The 25999-nt window shown below is 44.1% G+C and overlaps 1 protein-coding gene across 2 annotated transcripts in view; it reads left to right on the top strand.

Annotated features, from left to right (window-relative positions):
* The window catches only part of LOC139531897 (protein disulfide-isomerase TMX3-like), a 59480-nt gene that overhangs the window by 12763 nt on the left and 20718 nt on the right, over positions 1-25999 (top strand). For both annotated transcript variants that reach the window (XM_071328838.1, XM_071328839.1), the window contains exons 6-9: positions 1933-2013; positions 2669-2768; positions 3464-3541; positions 3994-4060. In XM_071328838.1, the coding sequence (XP_071184939.1) occupies positions 1933-2013; positions 2669-2768; positions 3464-3541; positions 3994-4060 (326 nt within the window). The remainder of the gene's footprint in view (positions 1-1932; positions 2014-2668; positions 2769-3463; positions 3542-3993; positions 4061-25999) is intronic.

The following is a 25999-nucleotide window of genomic DNA, read 5'->3' as shown; positions in this document are numbered from 1 at the left end:
ATTCATCCCAGTCATCAGCAACAGAGAATTGGAATAGGTGCATGTGTGACAATTGTGTGTGAAATTACAATAATTTAATATGGTCAATTTCAAATATGGGCACTTTTGTGTAACAAACATACTGTTGACACATAGGCTATGGTGTAATCTGGAATGTTATGTCTTGTGGGGTAGGTTTTGTGGGTTTTAACACTCTTATGTAGGTGTCATAACCAGCCATAAAATAACACAATATAAGTCACGACAGGTCTAAGTATGTGTCATGACAGTATGATGACAAGTTATGTCAGCTGTTATGAAATGTCTTGCCGTGTCATAATGTGTTATGATGCTGGGTGTCAAGTGTTATCATAACATTGTAGTGACTCCACAATGACCTAAATTGAGTTTTTTTAAGATGAAACGAAACTGGATGGAGCTAAGCACAGGCAAAATCCTAGAGGAAAACCTGCTTCAGTCTGCTTACACCAGAGACTGGTAGAGGAATTCACCTTTTAGCAGGACAATGACCTAAATCTCAAAGCCAAATCTACACTGGAATTGCTTACCTGGAAGGATGAATGTTCCTGAGTGGCCAAGTTACAGTTTTGACTTAAACCTGCTTGAAAATATAACGGTAAGACTTGAACTGCTGTCTAGGCATGATCCCCAACATCTTGCCAGAGCTTGAAGAAAAAAATGATGGCCAAATATTGCACAATTTATAGACCTTCCCAAGAAGACTAGCAGCTGTAATCAATGCCAAAGGTGTTTCTAACATATTCACCCAGGGAGTTGAATATTTGCGCAACGACCATATTTTAGTGATTCCATTTTATTCACACAGCGTATTTTTTTTGAGATTGTTGACAATTAAATAGATTTTAATCCCACTTTAACACAAAATGTGAAGACATCCAAGGGGTTTGAACACTTTGGCAAGACACTGTAAATCCCTGAGGAAGTAGAAGCTTTAGCCTCTTCAGACAACAACACCGTATAATCTTTTATTCATTTATTTGAGGCTTCTGTAGGACACTTAGGTTCTGTTTGAGCAAACATGATAACTCTGTTAGATGATCACAGTGGGGCAATCATCACATTAAACCAAGCGCGTGATGAAATATTCTCAGGGGACTACACTAGGTAGCATCCCCCGGAGAGAAATATAGAGACAGACCTGAGACTCCATCTCTCCCGGAGTTCATTAGAATAGATCCAAATAGCCTTGTGTACTGGTGTATCCCTAGCAAACACTCCTGGATGTATTTGTCAGGTCTTTTGGGGTCTGATCCTGGTAGTGTTGTGGTTGATGTAACTATAATGAAAGAGAAGAGGGCCTTGTTTTCTCTCCTGTACTGCTATTGGAAATTGGATGACGCTTATCCAAAACCCTGATCAAATAGAGAGATTCTGGGGCTGAAAGTGTCAAGTATCTCTGAGTGGGAGTGCTGATCTTGGATCAGGTTAACCCCTGTCCATGTAATGTTATTAGTTGTGATCTAAAGGCAAACCTGATCCGTAATCAGCACTCCTACTCTGAGACGCTTGATACATACAGCCCTGACCTCTGGGTAAAGGGATCGCTTTGACCCATGGACCTGCCTCTGGATTGGAATCAAATTTTGGTTTGAGTAGTTTTGGATTTGACTCACACTTGCTGGGGAAGTGTAATCTCTTTTAGCTTTGGCATTGTTATCATGCCTTTTCACAGCATTACAAAGAGCAACCCCAGAGTGGGTTGTCAGAATGCACACATACAAGCACTAGATACCGAGAATAACAATTAAAGGGCCAAATGAAAGGCTTTTATCTTGTTTTTCTCATGCAAATGTACCATTCTGTCCATTTATCCTCACAAAAGGACTGGCATAAAGAAGGAAATTCACAGTCTTTTTCTTGGTGTTATTCAATCTCTTTCTCTCCGCCACACTCACTCTCCTCCTTTCTCAGGCTAAAGGGTGATCTTGCCTATAATTACAAGGGGCCAAGGACAAAGGATGACATCGTAGAATTCGCAAACAGGGTAGCAGGGTAAGTCGTAGGACTCTTACCATATGCGCTGTTGCTTCAACATCTCTTATGGGTGATATAAATGAGTACATAATCACTTATGTAAGTCTATATGAATAAATATGATCGGACAAAAATGGCTATACATGCCCTGAATACTGTGGTCTTCTAAACAGGACATTATGCTGTATGGGCTACACATGGAACTCTATACAACAAATGTCTTGTCTCCCCCTTAGAATGCAGTGAATTTCCACCCTAGTCCTTTAAAGTCTCTTCAAATGCCAGTTAATAGCTTAGCTTAAGGGGATTCCTCTCTCTCGGGAAAATCCAAACTAGACCCATGATGACTGATCAGTCGGAATGGTGGGTCAAAGACCTGGTTGGGTTTTCACCTCTGACTGCATGCTTCTGCGATGTTCACTAGATGGCACCAGAACCATACACGTTAAACTAGAGTTCAACTAGGAAAGAAACATGGCCGTGTTCAGTATGCAGTCCGTAGCAATAAATAAATCAGTGTTCTAATATGAGATGTTCAGGTTAGTTCCTCTCTGTTTCACTTTGTTTGAAAAATGTTTTCTCAACTTCAGGCAATTTAACTAATGGCAAACACATGATTTTATAATCCTAATATAGTGTTTCTGTTTGTGTGCATGTCTTCTGTCCTCTTCAGGCCAGCAGTCCGAGCACTTCCAAGCAAACAGATGTTTGACCATATGATGAAGAGACATGACGTGCTCTTTGTATACTTCGGCGGGGAGTCTCCACTCAAGGTAGGGGCTCTGGAAGTTTCTCTGGTCCAGACCGCATAACCTCCAAGTGTGGAGTGAGAGTGTTCACAATGTGTAGCAATATAATATGTGCGAAGTTGTTTTGACCCAATACCTTCAGACATTTTGAGTGAAAAATATCAAAATCGACAAACATTTATGTTAAGTAATTCGCTGCATGAAATCATAGTAGGATTCATATTCTCTCAGTGTGATCATGGGAATTTGTTAACGATACATTTATTCCAGTCAGTTCAAGTAGGTGATTTGCCATTCAGAGGTGTAAAAAGAAATTGGAATTCTTGGTTGGAGCTCTCACATAGTACACATTATATAGTAAGACGATCCATACTACATTGACGTATTGGTTAGCTACCATCCTGATTTAACTATATGCTTTCTGAGTAATTCGATATGCATTCCCCCCCATATGTTTATCGCTTCTCTGTGGGTCTGAAATGTTATCTTATCATCCAATCAAAGCCACTGAAAGCTGTCACGGCATTTAGCTAGAATTTATTGATTGGATCATAAAGCTGCTGCTCACACTGCTGCTGCCAAGCGCTCTCAGAGTGAGGAAAGGCCCATTTTATACAACGTGCTAGACAACCTTGATAAATGTCCCAAACCAAGTTAACACCGAGGGCAATTCTCGGAGAAGAAGAAGCTTGTAACTTGTGTTGATTTCTCGTTTGCAGGAGAAGTATATCGACATGGCTGCGGAGCTGATTGTGTATACATACTTCTTCTCTGCGTCTGAAGACGTCTTACCAGAGGTAACGGCCTTGAGAATGTGGCATGTCCCCTGGCTCTTCAGCCAGGTTGTTTTCCCACATATCATTTCAGAGAGGAGAACTTATCAGCGGCGCATTTGAAAGTTTCATTCTCATCACTTTTCTAATTAGGGATTTATTGTGATTTTTGATAATTGTTTTAGTCGCATAGCCTGCTAGTCGAACACAAGGCAGCACTTACAAGTGAAAGTCCAGCAGTGCTGCAGTGACATTCTCCATGCAGTATGATATGGTAAATGCCATAGGGACAGTGAAGCCTGCGAGCATGCTGCTTTTGCAGGTTTATCTGGCATGAGGTTCATAGTTTGCTAGGATGGCTTGCCGCCAATAGGACTGCTGTCTCGTATGGTTCAGGTGCCCATAAATTAAGAAAGTAAGGGATGATTTATGGAATTCGCTTTGAATTATGTATTTTATGTGTTTTCACCATCCAGTCAGTGACTTTGCCAGAGCTTCCATCGGTCGTAGTCTTCAAGGACGGGGCCTACTTTACCTATGATGGTAAGTATCTGGCCGGGGCTACAGGGCTGGGGTGGTGGGTGATACGCTTGAGTAGTATTTTGTTTGCGCTTTCCAAATAGAATGTTTTATTTTCTGTTTTAACTGCCTATGGCTTGTCATAAAATGTTCTCTTGGAGTAACTATGTGTGATATCGGCCTTTGAGGACCAGCTTTTCCCTAGAAAGGAGGTCAGTCTAATTTGGGCAAGGCAAGGGTGCCATTTTCTCCTTTGTTCCCCCCTTTCCTCCTCCTCTCCTCTCCCTCTACTAGCCTTGTTTGCTCAGGCTTTGTTTCTCCAGTCTTATACCAGAGTGTCTGTTCTTTCATCTTTCATCCGGCTTCACCACACTGCCTTTTGAAGTGGTGACTCCTCCGTTATAAAGCGGTTCGGCTCTTCCCACTATCGCCTTTGTGGTCAGGCCAGTGATGTCGTGGTGGTGGCTGTCTCTGGGCAGACACAGAGCAGGCAAAGGAACAGGGAAGGAGGGAGGGATGGATGGGTGGATGGTGGATATAACTGAGTGGGCGTGGGATGGTGGGAGACCACAGTGCAGTCCAGAGGAACCAGGGTAGGCTGGGCTTCCATCTGGGACTGACTGACTGACTCGGCCATGTCTGAGTCAGCTGCCCAGTAAAGTCAGGTCGGAAAGAATGATATGCTATAGCCACCAATACAGTTCCGAGCCCCCTCAGCGTATGAGCACCAGCTCGCCACATTCTTGCATCACTTCCTGTATACCACCGCCGAGCGCTTCGGGTAGGAGGTGAAAACGGAAGGGCAGCGCGTCCAGGCACAGGCCGACAACAAAGGGGCCCCAGTAGTGTATGTTGGGGAGGTTAGGCGCTCTGTGAAGGGCCCGCAGAACAAAATCCACCCCCTGGTTTGGCTCTGGTCCAGCCTGGCACTGGATGTCTGTCTGTTCCACCTGGCTGTTCCAAAATGGGGGCTTCCGCCACCAGAAGTCCAGCAGGAGGCGGTCTCCACAGCGGACGGTCACCACGAAAATACCACACTCCAGCGAGTCCTCTAGGACCCTGATAACGAGGATGTTCTGTATGGCTTGCATCGCCATGGTTACTGCCGGAGATAAGCTAGGGAAATCAGAGCCGGAGCAACAAGATATGACAGAGGATTGGCTTTTTTCTGAACATGCAGCTTGGTTATCTCACTCCACTGGAAAACATAAGTGGTTCTGGGATAGATAACATATTTTTATTACTTAAGTTTAAAAAATATATATATTTTACATTCTACACTTCATCTTTAGACATTTGGAAACAGAGGGGGTAGACAGGCAAGTGGGAGAACAGTAGAATTGTATACTGGTCTCCGGTGGGGAACCGTTACTCTGATACTGAGAGCGTTACTGCAAGAACACAGGCTCTGCACAATGAAAAGGATTTTGAAGGCTGTTACTTCAAGAACAACAGTAGTACATAATCCAAAAGTAAAATTGGAATGGTAAAATCTAATTTTGATTGGTAAACACATCTCATAGTGCCTCTAAGTGAAATGCTCTAGTCGGTATAATGACCTTAAAGCCTTTCCAATAATACCTTGTATTTAGTCAGTGTGATGCATATTTTACCTGAATCCTCCTCAGCATGGTCCCTAGTTTGGGAGTCCTGCCATTGGTGCTCTGCCCTGGGCTGTGCTCTGTGCCTAATAGGCAAGTTCCTCTAATGTAGCAGAGCAGCCACTGAAATTATGTTCACATTCTCTCTAGTGCTCTATGACACATTTTTACTGCATGTGTTGGGCTACTTTCCAAATGGCACGCTATTATCTATGTAGTTCATAGGGTTCTGGTCAAAACTAGTGCACTATAAAGGGAATAAGGTACGTACACACGATATCTCCCCTCCACCACATATGCAAGTTACTATCATCGCCAGACGGTCAGAATTTGCATTGAACATAGTGACATTTACAACTACGTGCAATCAGCTCATTCAAATATGAGACTAGTACGTCACCATTTACTGTAGCTTCTAGTTGTGTTATGAATAGCTGTGGGGTTTAGCTTGGACACGTATATTGGCTTGCTTTTGTGATAATTCCAGTGTCTATTTGTACATGTATAGTGTTTTGTGTTAATTCCTGTTTGTACACTCATTGCCAGAATTTGAAAATGTCTACACAGAACACCCCTTCAGTATTCCTACACCGCAGTTTTAGTGTTGTCCAAATACGGCAGCCCCACTTTGTGTAAACACTATTTGACATAATGCCATCAAGCTCTGATCGGCTTGCTGCACAGAACAAACAACCTAGCAGTCCATTTTGGAGCATGAACGCTCCCACGGAATATAAGTAATAATAATAATTTTCATTTTACAGAATAATCTGATTAAAAAAATTAAAAAATTAATTGACACTAGACATGGCAACTGACACAAAGAACACAGCTGACGCTACAAGGACACCAAGGAGCATAGCTATCGACAAAGCCTTCCTAAATAGAAAGGTCCCCCAAGGAGCAGAGCTTGGTCCTGGGGGCTTGGAGGAGCAGGCTATCACTTGACCCGAGGGTGGGGTTATTGGGGGGAGAGCAGTTTTTTGAGATAAGGAGGGGCATTGCCACAAATAGACTGGACAGTCAGCAGGAGGGTTTTGAGAGTGTGGGTGGGATGGAGTTTGGAAATGTTCTTGAGGTGATAGAATTACGCTTTACACAGTTGTTTGATGTGGTTGTCAAAGGTCAGTGAGGAATCAAGCTTTACACACAGATTGGAGGTGTGTTATTGGTGAGTTACCTGGTAGGGGTTGCCAACGATTAAGGCCTCGGTTTTGCTGCTGTTCAGTTGCTTCATCCATGCCTTTATCTCCTCAAGGCAGGTGTTCAGGCGGCACATGCATCATAGGGACTTGGGGCAGTTTTTACTGACAGCTGGGCAGTGGTATAAATAACTTTAAGTAAAAATAATTTAAAGTACTACTTAAATCGTTTTTTTTGTTATCTGTACTTTACTTTTTTTAACCATTTTTACTTTTACTCCACTACATTCCTAAAGAAAATTATGTACTTTTTACTTCATACATTTTCCCTGACACCCAAAATTACTTGTTACATTTTGAATGCTTAGCAGGACAAGAAAATGGTCCCATTCACGTACTTATCAAGAGAACATCCCAGTTCATCCCTACGTCCTCTGATCTGGCGAACTCACTAAACACAAATTCTTTGTTGTAAATTATGTCTTGAGTGTTGGAAAATCTTGCCATCTGGTTTGCTTAATATAAGGAATTTGAAATGATTTATACTTTTACTTTTGTTACTTAAGTATATTTTAGCAATTACATTTACTTTTGATACTTAAGTATATTTCAAACTAAATACTTTTACTCAAGTAGTATTTTACTGGGTGACTTATCTTTACTTTTACGCAAGTATGAGTGGTAGGAGTGGAACTAGCTCAGAGCTGGTGGTCCAGATTAGAGGTCGACCGATTATGATTTTTCAACGCCGATACCGATTATTGGAGGGGGGAAAAACGATACCGATTAATCGGCCGATTTTTGAAATGTATTTGTAATAATGACAATTACAACAATACTGAATGAACACTTATTTTAACTTAATATAATACATCAATAAAATCAATTTAGCCTCAAATAAATAATGAAACATGTTCAATTTGGTTTAAATAATGCAAAAACAAAGTGTTGGAGAAGAAAGTAAAAGTGCAATATGTGCCATGTAAGAAAGCTAACGTTTAAGTTCCTTGCTCAGAACATGAGAACATATGAAAGCTGGTGGTTCCTTTAACATGAGTCATCAATATTCCCAGGTAAGAACTTTTAGGTTGTAGTTATTATAGGAATTATAGGACTATTTCTCTCTATACCATTTGTATTTCATATACCTTTGACTATTGGATGTTCTTATAGGCACTTTAGTATTGCCAGTGTAACAGTATAGCTTCCATCCCTCTCCTCGCTCCTACCTGGGCTCGAACCAGGAACACATCGACAACAGCCACTCTCGAAGCAGCGTTACCCATGCAGACAGAGCAAAGGGAACAACTACTCCAAGTCTCAGAGCGAGTGACGTTTGAAACGCTATTAGCGCGCACCCCGCTAACTAGCTAGCCATTTCACATCGGTTACACCAGCCTAATCTCGGGAGTTGATAGGCTTGAATTCATAAACAGCAGAGCTGCTGGCAAAACGCACGAAAGTGCTGTTTGAATGAATGCTTACGAGCCTGCTGATGCCCACCATCGCTCAGTCAGACTGCTCTATCAAATCATAGACTTAATTATAACATAATAACACACAGAAATACGAGCCTTAGGTCAATATGGTCGAATCCGGAAACCCCATCCTCCTGGAATGCCTCCGGGAAACCATCGGAATATCTGGACTAGAGGTCGACCGATTAATCGGAATGGCCGATGGTAATTTTGGACGCCGATTTTGCAGATCTTTTTTTTTTTTTTTTTTTTTACACCTTTATTTAACTAGGCAAGTCAGTTAAGAACACATTCTTATTTTCAATGATGGCCTAGGAATGGTGGGTTAACAGGGGCAGAACGACAGATTTTTACCTTGTCAGCTCAGGGATTCAATCTTGCAACCTTACGGTTAAACTAGTCCAACGCTCTAACCACCTGCCTCACGAGGAGCCTGCCTGTTACGCGAATGCAGTAAGAAGCCAAGGTAAGTTGCTAGCTAGCATTAACCATAAACATCAATCGCTTTTTAAAAATCAATACACAGAAGAATATATTTTTTAAACCTGCATATTTAGCTAAAAAAAATCCAGGTTAGCAGTTAATATTAACCAGGTGAAATTGTGTCACTTCTCTTGCGTTCATTGCACGCAGAGTCAGGGTATATGCAACAGTTTGGGCCGCCTGGTTCATTGAACTAATTTGCCAGAATTTTACGTAATTATGACATAACATTGAAGGTTGTGCAATGTAACAGGAATATTTAGACTGATGGATGCCACCCGTTAGATAAAATACGGAACGGTTCCGTATTTCACTGAAAGAATAAATGTTTTGTTTTCGAGATGAAAGCGATTGATGTTTATGGTTAATGCTAGTTTAACCGTAAGGTTGCAAGATTTAATCCCTGAGCTGACAAGGTAAAAATCTGTCGTTCTGCCCCTGTTAACCCACCGTTCCTAGGCCATCATTGAAAATAAGAATGTGTTCTTAACTGACTTGCCTAGTTAAATAAAGGTGTAAAAGAAGAAGAAGAAAAAAAAGATCTGCAAAATCGGCGTCCAAAATTACCATCGGCCATTCCGATTAATCGGTCGACCTCTAGTCCAGATATTCCGATGGTTTCCCGGAGGCATTCCAGGAGGATGGGGTGGTCGACAGCGTCAACCACTGCTCTCAAGTCCAGGAGGATCAGGAGACGCGGAGTGCCTGCATCAGCTGCCATCAGCAGGTTGTTGGTGACCCTGAGTAGGGCTGTTTCAGTACTGTGGTGTTGGCTGGAAACCTGACTGGAACTTCTCAAACAGGTTATTCTGATTGACATGGTCCTGGAGCTGTACAGACACCACTTTTCCCAACACCTTGGAGAGAAAGGGGAGGTTGGGTATTGGCCTGTAATTAGTTAGCACTTCTGGGTCTAGGGTGGGCTTCTTCAGAAGACCTCTTATAACAGTGGTCTTAAATGCAGGTGGGACACTGCCAGATTGGAGGGAGTGGTTAACAATCTGGGTTATCAGTGCAGGGATGCATGGTTTGAGCAGGGCTTTTGGAATAGGATCCAAGGTACAGGAGTAGGTTTTCATTAATACCTCCCTGGGTCAAGGAAACAGGAGAGGGGCTGAGGTGGCGTTCGTGGAGGGTCGAGGGCGGGAGGAGACGTAGAGCAGGAGATGAAAGATTTGATGTTGCTAACCTTTGTTTAAAGAAAAAAGTACACTGCTCTTCTGTTTTCTCCATCTGCGACTGGGTTTTCAAAAGATTGTTTATGGTGGAGAACCGGTGCTGTGAGTTTCCAGGATTTTTACTGATGAGGTTGGAGTAGAACATTGACCGCGCCTCTTTCATGGCCTTGGAATAGGCCCTATGTTGCTCTTGAAAGGCCCATTTGTGGACGATGAAGTCTGAGTTTCTGAGATGCCGTTCCATGATGCGACCAGTGGATTTCGTTTTTCTCAGTTCTGGAGTAAACCAGGGAGCTAAGCGAGCGAATGCGATGTCCAATATGTTTATGGTCAAGCACACTGCTCAGGCATTGGTTGTAAAACTCCACAATTTCATTCACTGATGAAAAAGCTGGAGGAGACCGGTTCAATATGTCCTCTGACAAGCTGGCTGGGTTGATGTTTTTCCAGTTCTGGAAACACGTGCTTGGACTTGGTTAAAGGGGGAAGGAATGTCAAGTCCAGTGCGACAACCTTGTGGTCAGACACACTAAGGTCATAGACCGGCATGTCGTTGATTGGGGCAGAGTCAGTGATGACCAGGTCAAGTGTCCCCACAGGTGTGCGTGGTGGCATCAACAAGTAGCTTCAGGTCAACTCAGAAACTCAGCAGTAGTGACATGAGGGAGAGTCAACGTGGATATTGAAGTCTCCTAGAATCACAATGTTGGTTGAGGTGGAGTAGAGCGTTTTGGATTTTACAACGAGACATACAAAAGAGCACAGTTCAGGCAGGTGGGACCTTTCGAGTTCAACTTGGCTATGATGGCTAAGCCAGTGCTGAGGAAGGTGGGCATGCCTTATTTAGGGCTGAGTAGACCCCAGGCTGATGCCAGGTTTCAGTTAGGCACATGTCAAGCTCCTTGTCTACTATGTGGTTGTGCAGCAGGAGGGATTTATTAGTGAGAGACTAGACAATAAATAGTTCCATTCTGATAGGCAAGGGAGCTGTAGATGGAACAGGAGTTGCATGAAGTGTCTGAAGAGGTTCTGAAATCCACTCCGCGTTTTCAGATTTGCCTTGTGGGTCTCGCGGTGTTTCCAACTGCCTGAGGAGCAGCCTGCAGAGACGTGGCCAGTGTCCTTTATCATCCAACTCCGGTGGGCATGTTGTACTGCACTCACTGGGAGTGCACACACAATACTTTAGTTTGAGTAATCGTTTCCTAACCCCTTCTGTGTAGTGAATAATGGTTGCTGCTGTTTCTGAGTCTTTGTTCCAGCCTGAAAGAAAATGAGATGAGGCTCTTTGAAGATTTGGGCTGGTTTTCGAATCCGAACAATTAGCTAGTTGATTAAAGGAGTTGATAAAAATAACTAACTTAACCTTGTTGGTAAAAATAAATATGTGTTCAATACTTGATTAGCTATAAAAAAATATATATATATACTGTATATTAAAAACAATGCACATAATATGAAAAAAATAAAACAAATAATTACGGATACATTAGCAGGAGTAAACTACACAGGCTGCCATTAGGCGCCATGGCAACCAAAAAGTACAGGGGTTCATCCATTTTTAACCTCCTAAGTGCTCCGATTTGGAAGTTAGACAAAGTTCTACCCGACTTTGATAATGTTACAGCCTGTATATACTGTACAGGAGAAGTGCTTTGACTTCTAGATATGGAGTTTTTAATCTTACATAAAGTCTGTGTTCAGTGAAAGATAATGGGCTGCATGCTAGACTTGAACATAGTTATAATGAAGACGGAAATAGACGCTAGACAGTAGGGTTACTAGTTTGTTCTTCTCTCTGTCTCTCTGTCTCCAGCCTTTTGACATCTTTTTTTCCTTTCCCCTTGTTAAAGCTGAGCTCATATATAGCATACTGTTAATGAGATCATATCAACAATGTCTCGCTTGGCTGTTCATGGAACATTTCAGCAGTTTTATGCTTATATAGCCAGTTATGTGGTGCGGTTTATGGTATTACAGCCTGGAAGCCCTGCGTCAAGGCAAGATTAGTTTGCAAATGTTTCAGTGGGAGTACGTCAGTGAGGTGCGATGAATGAATGGGTTTAGATGAATGTGTTGGATAGATAACCTGCTCTTAAGGACGACAGAACTTCGGTAATGATTCCTATTTCCCTCTATGGCAAGGAAGCATCTACTGCACACTGATACCAACATTTTACAAACAATACGATACCAGGCCAAGTATCACGACACCAAGTAGTAACGTGATACCACGGTGGGGAAAAAATCAGTGGCCTAGCATCCTGTTCTGCCCCCCACCCCGGACGCTTATTCAAGTTACAACACATTGAATTTGACTTCATACTGTTCAGTGTATAATGGAATACTGCATAGAATGGCTGATTTGCTCATATTTGCAAAGGTCTTCCCAGAATATTCATTAGTGGAGGCTGGTGAAGGGAGGATGGCTCATAGTAATGACTGGAACGGCGCAAATGGAAAGGCATCAAACGCATAGAAACCATGTGTTTGATGGAGCACGTCCTCCCCTATTAAGGTTCAACCAACCTCCTGTGATATACATTCATAAGGACCTGCGTGTCAGTAAGGGGAAAACACCTCATGAAACCTTCTTTACTCTTCAGTTAACACACACACACACACACACACTCTCCCTCTCTTCGTCTCTCTGTCTTCCTCACTCTCATAAACACACACCACTCTCTTTCTCCCACAAACACACTGCTCCCAACTTTTGAAACGTTAGGCACCAAACTGAATTTAAGGAGCATCAGAAAGAAATAGATTTTTCTAGATAGTTTAGGCTTACATTAGCCCTAAATGAATCCTACCTTTTGAAGCAGACCCTTTTCCTTTCTTCCTGTGCCAATCAAATTTGCCTGAACCTACTGTCAAGTTACCTGTAACGACGTTCCTCCTCCTCTTCATACGAAGAGGAGGAGTAGTGATTCGACCAAGGTGCAGCGCGTTGAAATGCCATAATGAATTTTATTAAACAAGAACAAAAACGAACTATACTTGAAATGATTACAAAATAACAAAACGAATGTAGACAGACTAGAACGATGAACTGACATAAAACACGCAGAACGAACGAACAAGTACTTACTACAAACAAAATGACAAACGAACGAAACAGTCCTGTATGGTGCAAACAAACACAGACACAGGAGACAACCACCCACAAACCAACAGTGTGAACAGCTAACCTATATATGGTTCTCAATCAGAAGACAACGTCAAACACCTGTCTCTGATTGAGAACCATATAAGGCTGATTACAATAGACCTACACATAGAAACACAAAACATAGAAATGCCCACCCACACTCACGTCCTGACCAACAAAACATACAAAACTAACAGAAAACAGGTCAGGAACGTGACATAACCCCCCCCTCAAGGTGCGAACTCCGGGCGCACCAGCACAAAGTCTAGGGGAGGGTCTGGGTGGGCATCTGACCACGGTGGTGGCTCAGGCTCTGGACGAGGTCCCCACCCCACCATAATCAATCCCAGCTTACTTCTCCCCTTTACAATGACCACCCCATTATTCCACCCACCTAATATAAGGGGCAACACCAAGATAAGGGACAGCTCCGGGACAAGGTAGCTCAGGACAGCGAGGTAGCTCGGAATAGAGAGATAGCTCAGAATAGAGAGGTAGCTCAGGATAGAGAGGTAGCTCAGGATAGAGGGGCAACTCCGGACTGAAGGGCAGCTCCGGACAGAGAGACAGCTCTGGACTGAGGGGCAGTTCTGGATTACTAACCGCTTCGGGCTGAGGGGCAGCTCATGGCTGACTGACGGCTCTGGACGTTCATGGCAGGCTGACGGCTCTGGACGCTCATGGCAGGCTGACGGCTCTGGACGCTCATGGCAGGCTGACGGCTCTGGACGCTCATGGCAGGCTGACGGCTCTGGACGCTCATGGCAGGCTGACGGCTCTGGACGCTCATGGCAGGCTGACGGCTCTGGACGCTCATGGCAGGCTGACGGCTCTGGACGCTCATGGCAGGCTGACGGCTCTGGACGCTCATGGCAGGCTGACGGCTCTGGACGCTCATGGCAGGCTGACGGCTCTGGACGCTCATGGCAGGCTGACGGCACTGGACGCTCATGGCAGGCTGACGGCTCTGGCTGCTCATGGCTCACTAACAGCTCTGGACGCTCATGGCTCACTGGCGGCTCTGGCAGATCCCGTCTGGTTGGCGGCTCTGGCAGATCCCGTCTGGTTGGCGGCTCTGGCAGATCCCGTCTGGTTGGCGGCTCTGGCAGATCCCGTCTGGTTGGCGGCTCTGGCAGATCCCGTCTGGTTGGCGGCTCTGGCAGATCCCGTCTGGTTGGCGGCTCTGGCAGATCCCGTCTGGTTGGCGGCTCTGGCAGATCCCGTCTGGTTGGCGGCTCTGGCAGATCCCGTCTGGTTGGCGGCTCTGGCAGATCCCGTCTGGTTGGCGGCTCTGGCAGATCCTGTCTGACGAATGGCTCTAGCGGCTCCTGACTGACTATCGGCTCTGACGGCTCGGGACAGACGGGCGGCTCTAATGGCTCGGGACAGACGGATGGCTCAGATGGCGCTGGGGAGACGGATGGCTCAGATGGCGCTGGGGAGACGGATGGCTCAGATGGCGCTGGGGAGACGGATGGCTCAGATGGCGCTGGGGAGACGGATGGCTCAGATGGCGCTGGGGAGACGGATGGCTCAGATGGCGCTGGGGAGACGGATGGCTCAGATGGCGCTGCGGAGACGGATGGCTCAGATGGCGCTGGGGAGACGGATGGCTCAGATGGCGCTGGGGAGACGGATGGCTCAGATGGCGCTGCGGAGACGGATGGCTCAGATGGCGCTGCGGAGACGGATGGCTCTGGCTGATCCTGTCTGGCGGAAGGCTTTGGCTGCTCCTGTCTGGCGGAAGGCTCTGGCGGCTCCTGTCTGGCGGAAGGCTCTGGCGGCTCCTGTCTGGCGGAAGGCTATGTAGGCTCATGGCAGACGGGCGGCTTTGCAGGCTCATGGCAGACGGGCGGCTTTGAAGGCTCAATACAGACGGGCAGTTCATGCGGCGCTTGGCAGACGGACAGTTCAGGCGCCGTTGGGCAGACGGCAGACTCTGGCCGGCTGAGACGCACTGTAGGCCTGGTACGTGGTGCCGGAATTGGAGGCACCGGACTGGAGACACGCACTTCAAGCCTAGTGCGGGGAGCAGGGACAGGGCACACTGACCTCTCGAAGCGCACTATAGGCCTGGTGTGTGGTACCGGCACTGGTGGCACCGGGCTGAGTGCACGCACATCAGGACGAGTACGGGGAGAAGGAACAGTGCGTACAGGGCTCTGGAGACGCACAGGAGGCTTAGTGCGTGGTGCCGGAACTGGAGGCACCGAACTGGATACACGCACTACAGGGAGAGTGCGTGGAGGAGGAACAGGGCTCTGGAAACGCACTGGAAGCCTGGTGCGTGGTGTAGGCACTGTTGGTACTGGACTGGGGCGGGGAGGTGGCGCCGGAAATACCGGACCGTGCAGGCGTACTGGCTCTCTTGAGCATTGAGCCTGCCCAACCTTACCTGGTTGAATGCTCCCGGTCGCCCGACCAGTGCGGGGAGGTGGAATAACCCGCACCGGGCTATGTAGGCAAACCGGGGAAACCATGCGTAAGGCAGGTGCCATGTATGCCGGCCCGAGGAGACGCACTGGAGACCAGACGCGTTGAGCCGGCCTCATGACACCTGGCTCAATGCCCAATCTAGCCCTACCAGTGCGGGGAGGTGGAATAACCCGCACCGGGCTATGCACACGTACAGGAGACACCATGCGCTCTACTGCGTAACACGGTGTCTGCCCGTACTCCCGCTCTCCACCGTTAGCCTGAGAAGTGGGCGCAGGTCTCCTACCTGCCCTTGGCCCACTACCTCTTAGCCCCCCCCAAGAAATTTTTGGGTAGTACTCACGGGCTTTTCGGGCTTCCGTGCTAGACGCGTCCCCTCATAACGCCGGTTCCCTTCTCCGGTTGCCTCTGCTCTCCTCAGTGCCTCCAGCTGTTCCCATGGGAGGCGATCCCTTCCAGCCAGGATCTCCTCCCATGTGTAGCAACCCTTTCCATTTAAAACGTCCACGAGTCCTGGTTCCTCTGCTCGACATTACGCTGCTTGGTTCTGGATTGGTGGGTGGTTCTGTAACGACGTTCCTCCTCCTCTTCATACGAAGAGGAGGAGTAGTGATTCGACCAAGGTGCAGCGCGTTGAAATGCCATAATGAATTTTATTAAACAAGAACAAAAACTAACTATACTTGAAATGATTACAAAATAACAAAACGAATGTAGACAGACTAGAACGATGAACTGACATAAAACACGCAGAACGAACGAACAAGTACTTACTACAAACAAAATGACAAACGAACGAAACAGTCCTGTATGGTGCAAACAAACACAGACACAGGAGACAACCACCCACAAACCAACAGTGTGAACAGCTAACCTATACAGTAATCCCTCGTTTATCGCGGGGGTTACGTTCCGAAAATGACCCGCGATAAGTGAAATCCGCGAAATAGAAAACTTTTTTTTTTTTTTACAATTAGCAACTATTACATGTATACAAATACAGTGACTCACGTGTAGGCCGTTTCGTCGACATTATGGGTTTAGGAGATGTTCGAAATTACAAGATAATTTGGCCAACTTAATGTAAATTTGCCAAGCTGTTTTATGTACGTACACATAACTGCACGAGACGACAAAATGATAGCACAATTCGTAGCATGTTTTGATACAAGAAGCGGGAGTGAGTTTTTAGCGAATCAGAATGCAGAGCACAATGCACCAAAAAAAAAAAAAAAATGCATTATGAAAATCCGCGAAATAGCGAATCCGCGATAAGTGAACCGCGAAGTGGCGAGGGATCACTGTATATGGTTCTCAATCAGAAGACAACGTCAAACACCTGTCTCTGATTGAGAACCATATAAGGCTGATTACAATAGACCTACACATAGAAACACAAAACATAGAAATGCCCACCCACACTCACGTCCTGACCAACAAAACATACAAAACTAACAGAAAACAGGTCAGGAACGTGACATTACCAGGTTGTTAGCTAGCTAGTTAACATTACTGAACAACATTGTTATCACACCAATATTTAGCGACTCGGGATTACTTTAAAAACGGCCCGCGTTATGGTTTGTGAAATTATATAAAAAGGCATCTGGGGTAATATGGGTATTATTATGTTTTTTACAATTTAGGCTAGAGACAGCCGTTTTATTTGCTCTAAAGCTGCAAGTATGCCTTTCGCCAAGTGGTGCTCCATTTTCCCACTGACACTCTGAGGCTGCATGACAGTGAACTTGCAAAGTCTACTCAGACTGGTTTGTGCTCTTGGTTATAACAGGCGATTAAATTATACAATGTATCAACATTGTTCGCTTGGCGCACTGCTCCAATGTAACAAATGTACAAATCTAACAACAGAAGACTGATCTGGGTCTGCATCCCCGCTCGCCATCACGGCTAAATTATTTACCCAAAAAACTGACGGAGGAATAGACCCGCGTGAAGAGAGGATGGAGAGAAGCAGGTGAGTTCAGGCGCTCCATGCATTGGCCGTGCAGCATTTACGGTGATATGGCCTCTGCAGAAGTCAGAACATTTATGCTTCGCAGCGCAGAGCTGTTTAAAAAAAAAAAAAAAAAACATTTTTAATTGAACCTTTATTTCACTAGGCAAGTCGGTTAAGAACAAATTCTTATTTTACAATGACGGCCTACCCCGGCCAAACCCTCCCTTAACCCGGACGACACTGAGTCATTTGTGCGCCACCATATGGCCTGTTGAGTATAGCTGTTGTCAAGGAAATGAGTTTGTGTTATACAAGAGACTAGTGACTTGCTTAAATTCAACTGAATTCATTTTTTTTTTTAAATGACTTTATAAACATTTTATAACGGGCGCCAACCGGTTCTTTAGATCGGTAGGGCTGAAAAACTTGGTAGTATTATATGAAAATCAAATTTTATTGGTCACATACACATATTTAGCAGATTTTATTGCGGGTGTAGCGAAATGCTTATATTCTGAAATGTTGGTATCATAAGTATCATGATGTTTTGGTACCGTGGTAATACCGTGGTACTGGTATACCGTACAACACTGCACACCATTTGCTGTCGTGTGCCCTGCCTGTCATATCATTTGCTAGCACACGGTAACCATGCTCTCCTTTGCTGATGTTCATGCCATGCCAGATATCATTATCATCTGGTCTGTGGATGTTGCCAAGCTATCCCAACCCATCTTTTGGCTTGTTGTGCTCTCTCTTATCGTGTGAGTGACATAGCCCTGGTAGTCAGGCCCTTAACACGAGCCTCCTCTCCTTTTCAGTCTGCTTTGTCTCAGAGGGCCAATCCACCATTAACCTTCCTTTACCAGGCATATGTCACACCTGCATCTCACATTCAAACTAAATACGCTGGCTTATCACCTTCCCTCGACCCCTCCTGATTTGTGAAACTCAGGCTGACAGGCTTGTGTTGGTGTATGTGGAGATTGCAGGGCTCGACCCAGGCAGAGACGAGCGCTAGGCGCGAGCTAATTTGTTTCAAGGTGAACGAGGCCCAGTCAGGCTGCTGGACTCAGCGTGATGCCTACCCTCTCTCCTCTCTCCCTCTCTGTCTCCCCCACTGCTTCAGTAGGGAGGAAGAATACACTTTCAAGCTGCCGCCTGCCCACCTGCTGTCTATAAAGGCCAAGCAGATGTGGAGAGAACTTTCTGGAATGCCAGTCTGCCCACGTCTGACTCGGTGCTGTGAAGAACATCTTGCTAAGACTACATATAACCTACTGTACAGTATGTAACGGCAAAGAGATGACTCACCGTTGCATACCGTATATGCAGCCAAAGCTTAGCTTTTGACTACGTGAGGAAAACTTGTATTAGCATTGTATGACCATGATGGTCCATAAGTTTATTACAGGTATTATGGTTGGGTGGTCAACGCATATCTCCTATAGGAGGGAGTCCTACTATTAGCTTATTATAAATGTGTTCACACCTACAGCATTATTTTTATTCTTTAGCTAGCTGGTGTTACCCAACGAGGTCTTGTTAACTTAACATTTCATAATGGAATCTTGTACTTGACATCAATCATTTCATCCGGTGCCCATGTGCTGCTTCTTTTTCTGGAAGAACAGTGTAGTCAAGCTTGGTTCTGCTTCCCCGCTGCTCACTGTCGCTAGTGGCAGATGGCGAAACGAGATAAGGTATTTTCCGTTCAAACGCCTGTTCCACATGTCAAGGTAAAAAAACGACTTGCAACGTTGTTAGACATATCATATTTCACAATAATGCCTTGTGATCTGGAGGATGGCCTTTTGCATCCTCCCAAAGGTCCAAATGTGTAATCTGTACCCTTACCAATTATCATGGACAGTAAATATTTGAAAGACCCATTACCAGGCAACTCCTTTTTTCTATATTTACAACTTAGGTCAGCTATGTTGGCCTAGGGACTCTTGGGAAACCCAACTACCGAACCATCCAATGATGGGATGTATAAATAAATTATCTGGGTTCCCGAAAGGACTGATCTCTATAATGTATAATCTACTTTTGGAAAGCTCATATTCTGAGCTAGCCATTAAAATATGATCCACAGATCTAAGTGAATCTGAACAGCACTTTAACTGGAACAGAATATGGAAAAATATGACCTTGGCATCCCGTAATCCGAACCATCAAACATTTAACCTTTGTTCACAGACTGTATTTAACACCAAGGAAACATTTTACGATGAAATTGGCTCCAACTCTTACCTGTTCACTGTGTCCCTTCATAATAACTAAGCACATTTCTTCATCTGATGTTGGAGTGCCCTTCAATTAAATGCTTCTGGGACAAAGTTACAACATACATTTGGAAGTGCATGAATGTAAATATTACTGTGTTACTCAATGATGATGGCTCCTTGAATCTCTCAATCAGAGAAGATTACTGCTGGCAGGTAGCACTGCCACAAAAATAATGTTGGCTCTTAGATCACCTTTCTCCCAATTCGCCAGTGGATACAGTTACTATTAGAAGTTACAACATTAGAATTAACAACCGTGAGAATGATTGGTGCTAGTCAAGGAACAATTGCAGCCTGCACAAATGCACTACTGGTCAAAAGTTTTAGAACACCCCCATTTTTGCAGTTTTTCCAGAAATTTAAGCAGTTCAAGTCCAGTGAATAACCTGAAATGGTACAAAGGTAAGCGCAAAACACCAGTCTCAACGTCAACAGTGAAGAGGCGACTCCGGGATGTTGGCCTTCTAGGCAGAGTTCTTCTGTCCAGTGTCTGTTCTTTTGCCCATCTTAATCTTTTCTTTTTATTGGCCAGTCTGAGATATGGATTTTTCTTTGCCTAGGACAGCATCCCGGAGTCGCCTCTTCACAGTTGACATTGAGACTGGTGTTTTGCAGGTACTATTTAGTGAAGCTACCATTTGAGAAATTGTGAGGCGTCTGTTTCTCAAACTAGATACTCTAATGTACTTGTCCTCTTGCTCAGTTGTGCACCAGGGCCTCCCACTCTTTCTATTCTGGTTAGAGACAGTTTGCGCTGTTCTGTGAAGGGAGTAGTACACAGCATTGTACGAGATCTTCAGCTTCTTGGCAATTTCTTGCATGGAATAGCCTTCATTTCTCAGAACAAGAATAGACTGATGAGTTTCAGAAGAAAGGTAGCGGTCCTGCTGCTGGGTTGTTGCCCTCCTACGGCCTCCTCCACGTCTCCTGATGTACTGGCCTGTCTCCTGGTAGCGCCTCCATGCTCTGGACACTACGCTGACAGACACAGCAAACCTTCTTGCCACAGCTCGCATTGATGTGCCATCCTGGATGAGCTGCACTACCTGAGCCACTTGTGTGGGTTGTAGACTCCGTCTCATGCTACCACTAGAGTGAAAGCACCGCCAGCATTCAAAAGTGACCAAAACATCAGCCAGGAAGCATAGGAACTGAGAAGTGGTCTGTGGTCACCACCTGCAGAACCACTCCTTTATTGGGGGTGTCTTGCTAATTGCCTATAATTTCCACCTTTTGTCTATTCCATTTGCACAACAGCATGTGAAATTTATTGTCAATCAGTGTTGCTTCTTAAGTGGACAGTTTGATTTCACAGAAGTGTGATTGACTTGGAGTTACATTGTGTTGTTTAAGTGTTCCCTTTATTTTTTTGAGCAGTGTATATGAGTATGTACAGTGGGGCAAAAAAGTATTTAGTCAGCCACCGATTGTGCAAGTTCTCCCACTTAAAAAGATGAGAGGCCTGTAATTTTCATCATAGGTACACTTCAACTATGACAGACAAAATGAGAAGAAAAAATCCAGAAAATCACATTGTAGGATTTTTTATGAATTTATTTGCAAATTATGGTGGAAAATAAGTATTTGGTCAATAACAAAAGTTTAATCTCAATACTTTGTTATATACCCTTCGTTGGCAATGACAGAGGTCAAACGTTTTCTGTAAGTCTTCACAAGGTTTTCACACACTGTTGCTGGTATTTTGGCCCATTCCTCCATGCAGATCTCCTCTAGAGCAGTGATGTTTAGGGAGAAAAACTTCCCACAATAAGTTGGGTGAATTTTGGCCCATTCCTCCTGACAGAGCTGGTGTAACTTGAGTCAGGTTTGTAGGCCTCCTTGCTCGCACACGCTTTTTCAGTTCTGCCCACAAATTTTCTATAGGATTGAGATCAGGGCTTTCTGATGGCCACTCCAATACCTTAACTTGGTTGTCCTTAAGCCATTTTGCCACAACTTTGGAAATATGCTTGGGGTCATCGTCCATTTGGAAGACCCATTTGCGACCAAGTTTTAACTTCCTGACTGATGTCTTGAGATGTTGCTTCAATAAATCCACATCATTTTCCCACCTCATGATTCCATCTATTTTGTGAAGTGCACCAGTCCCTCCTGCAGCAAAGCACCCCCACAACATGATGCTGCCACCCCCGTGCTTCAAGGTTGGGATTGTGTTCTTCGGCTTGCAAGCCTCCCCCTTTTTCCTCCAAACATAACGATGGTCATTATGGCCAAACAGTTCTATTTTTGTTTTATCAGACCAGAGGACATTTCCCCAAAAGTACGATATTTGTCCCCATGTGCAGTTGCAAACCGTAGTCTGGCTTTTTATGGCGGTTTTGGAGCAGTGGCTTCTTCCTTTCTGAGATGCCTTTCAGGTTATGTCGATATAGGACTTGTTTACTGTGGATATAGATACTTTTGTACCGCTTTCCTCCAGCATCTTCACAAGGTCCTTTGCTGTTGTTCTGGGATTGATCTGTAGCACGCGCTGCAGCAGGTATATCTCTCTGGTCACCCCAAAACCAATTCTTCCTTTGGCCGCCTCTCCTTCCAGTTCTCTGCTGCCAATGACTGGAATGAACTACAAAAATCTCTGAAACGGCAAACACGTATCTCCCTCACTAGCTTTAAGCACCAGCTGTCAGAGCAGCTCACAGATTACTGCACCTGTACATAGCCCATCTATAATTTAGCCCAAAAATCTCAAATTTGGACTCATCAGACCAAAGGACAGATTTCCACCAGTCTAATGTCCATTACTCATGTTTCTTTTCCCAAGCAAGTTTCTTCTTATTGGTGTTCTTTAGTCGTGGTTTCTTTGCAGCAATTTGACCATGAAGGCCTGATTCACGCAGTCTCCTCTAAACAGTTGTTGTTGAGATGTCTGTTACTTGAACTCTGGAGCATTTATTTGGGCTGCAATCTGAGGTGCAGTGAACTCAAATGAACTTATCCTCTGCAGCAGAGGTAACTCTGGGTCTTCCTTTCCTGTGTCGGTCCTCATGAGAGACAGTTTCATCATAGCGCTTGATGGTTTTTGTGACTGCACTTGAAGAAACTTTCAAGAAACTTTCAAAACGTTCTTGTGATGTTCCACATTGACTGAAAGGACTGTTGTTTTTCTTTGCATATTTGAGCTGTTCTTGCCATAATTTGGACTTGGTCTTTTACCAAATAGGGCTATATTCTGTATACCACCCCTACCTTGTCACAACACAACTGATTGTCTCAAACACATTAAGAAGGAAAGAAATTCCACAAATGTAACTTTTAACAAGGCACACCTGAAAAAGAAAAACCCTGTTATGAGTAGGTGTGTCCAAACTTTTTACTGGTACTGTATATGTTTGTGTATATGCATTTAATTTTTGTTTTATTTGACTGTCATTGCTGTCAGGCCCACGGGGAAGGGGTGGTATGTGGAGTGTTTTCTGTGCTCGCAGGGAGGCTGGGTTGGGTGAATGGGATGGGAGGTTAGGGGTGGAGGATCACTTATTTTTGTTTCTTTTCCTTGTATATTGTACCTGTAACCTCCAATTAAGAAAAATGAAAAGGGGTTACCAAAAAAGAAAAACAACATGGGGTTGGTTTGCACTCAGGAAATGGTAGTGTTGAATATGACAATTTATCATTGAGGTTTTATTGAAGCGGGGGAGTTATGCATGCACTGTACAATTGAAAAGAGCTCAGACTAGCTGCTTCCTGAGTCTGAATGGCATTTTTTTGCTCTGAGTCATTCACCAGTGTGGTTGTATACAGAAACAAAATTGTTAGGCTAATAAGGTCGAGGGAGGGTATTATTCATCCAGATGTCACAGTGTGAAAAGAATCCAGGCCTACACAGTTGCACAGTAGAATTTGAGACCTGTGTTCGTTATCTTGTGAATCAGACTCTTCTAAAATGCTTAAATAACATCTTCGGTCTGATGTTGTTCATTCATAGAATTTGTGCGTCAACAAAACTGTTTTCATGTTTGGAAAACTATTCTGATAGCCACCCTGATTCACAACATGCCAGCTGTGACACAGCACACCCACATGAACAAATAATATAGTATACTAGTCTAAATATTGTAGTATTAACTGTACTGCTTTTGCGGACATGACTGTAGTATACTGTTTAGTTACTGTAGTGTTTTCGCCTACGTGACTAGTATTTACTGTTGCGTTTTTGCGGACATGACCATAGTATATTGTAGTAACACCTTTGCTAAAATGGCACAACTACCAGACTACGCCAGTTACTGTTTGTTGAGGGGAACACCTCAACCAGAACATAAGACACACTGGTTCGTGACAGGCCACCTATTGAGTTGGTTCAACAGTTCTGAGCAATGTAACAGACCAGACAACACTTCAGCAAAAATGTACAATTTGTATTACAATTGTAACATCTCAACTTTAGGTTCTAGGCCCATTTATAGGTAAACATTTCAGAGTCAGATATAAAGAACAAGCTAAGTTTATTAGCTTGACCAGGTTATAGACTACAGGGCTGATTAAGTTGAAGTGCTGGCTTAGCGCAGTGGCCCCCCTCAAATATCATATGAATACACATTAGACATGGCTAAATGTATACAATTGCAAGAAAATTGACTTTAAAGCTTAGAGAATTAGGTTTGCTTATTTGACACACAACATGCATTAAGAGGACACTAAAGTGACTTCTTAGATCTGTTACTTTCACTAGATGGCTTTCTGAGATACAACAGTGCTTTCAGATTCAGATGACCAAAAACAGTGACAAACAGTACTGTACTTCTGATGGTAGAAAATAAGCAGTTAACCACTGCATTTACATAAACAATTGATATTTTAGAAATACATATTACTTTATTTAGACAGTCAACTGATTGGAGGGCGCTGCCAATAAACTGCCTGGACCTCAAACCAGCAAAGTCTCTCCCAACAAACCCACTGAAAACAAAAGGACATTATTGCACTGGCTTTAGTATTTTTTCATGTGGGTTATGTGAAAATGTGAACTAAGAAAACAATGGAAATACATTTTAATAGGGATGCACTAATATGACTGTAACGATGTGCGCTGAGAGTTAGGAAGCAAGTTCAGGGAGTGAGTGTTTTAATAAATAAACGCAACATAATACAAAACAAGAAACACGAACAACGCACAGACATGAAACAGGGGAAGGAATCAAAGGGAGTGACATATATAGGGAAGGTAATCAGGGAAGTGATGGAGTCTGATGATGCGCAGGTGTGCGTAACGATGGTGACAGGTGTGCGCCATAATGAGCAGCCTGGTGACTTAGAGGCCGGAGAGGGAGCACACTTGACAATTACATTTTTGGCCGATAGCGGCCTTTTAAGCATTCCAGTACAGTTAAATAGTTGAAACAAAGTTTCATTTGTTAGTAACAGATTGTTTAATAACTTGTAAATGACAAATCCATGAATTAATTTGATCACACAACAGATATTCATGACACAAATATTACAAAGATGGTGAAGTTGTTGGTGGCTCTTCTTACTATCCAATCTTGACCGTATGGAGAAACTTAAAAATGCTTTGAAATAAATATTGGTTTAAACTAAAATGCAGTTAATCATTTTAGCTTTAGCTGCTTGAAAAATGACTGTCTCTAGGTTATGTCATAAACTGCTATAAATGGCACAACTTAAACTTTTCAAATGTGCTCAACTGACTTGACTAGTAAAATGTGAACAAATTTACAACACATCATCTCATCTTTCATTTAGGAAATGTAAAAAATAAACAAAATAACAAAAATGCTTTGTTTTAAATGAAATGAAAATGTTGACCTATACCAGCCACGAATAAACAAAAGAAAAGTCATTGGGCTTTTTCCAATTTTAACATTTGGGGATGTTTTTTCTTCACAAAGAGGACCTGCTTGGCTTTTTCACAAGAGAGTCTGTTTATTTTTTTGGCTACAATGTTTGAAGCTGCACTGAAAAGGCACTCACTGTCCACGCTAGTACAGGGAGCACCAAGATACTTGCACACAGCTTTAGCTAGGATAGGGAAACGGCTCTCCATCATGTAAAAAGTACTGTTCCATTTGGTGGAAACGTCTTGCTTAAGCCTTTTTGTTTTCACTCCAAGCTGCTCCTGTATTGCTTGCAGGCGGCTGTATGCTAGCTGTGAGTGTTTAACATGACCCACTATCTTCCTACCTGTTGCCACTGTGTCAGATATGCTGCGTTGGGCCAAAACATGTTCACATCCAGTTGCAGCGTCTGTGCCATGCATGGCAA

The sequence above is a fragment of the Salvelinus alpinus genome, chromosome 10, assembly GCF_045679555.1.
Source record: "Salvelinus alpinus chromosome 10, SLU_Salpinus.1, whole genome shotgun sequence".
NCBI classification, from domain to species: domain Eukaryota; kingdom Metazoa; phylum Chordata; class Actinopteri; order Salmoniformes; family Salmonidae; genus Salvelinus; species Salvelinus alpinus.
The sequence above is the reverse complement of the archived record's forward strand: the minus strand, read 5'-3'. Positions and strand labels throughout refer to the sequence as shown.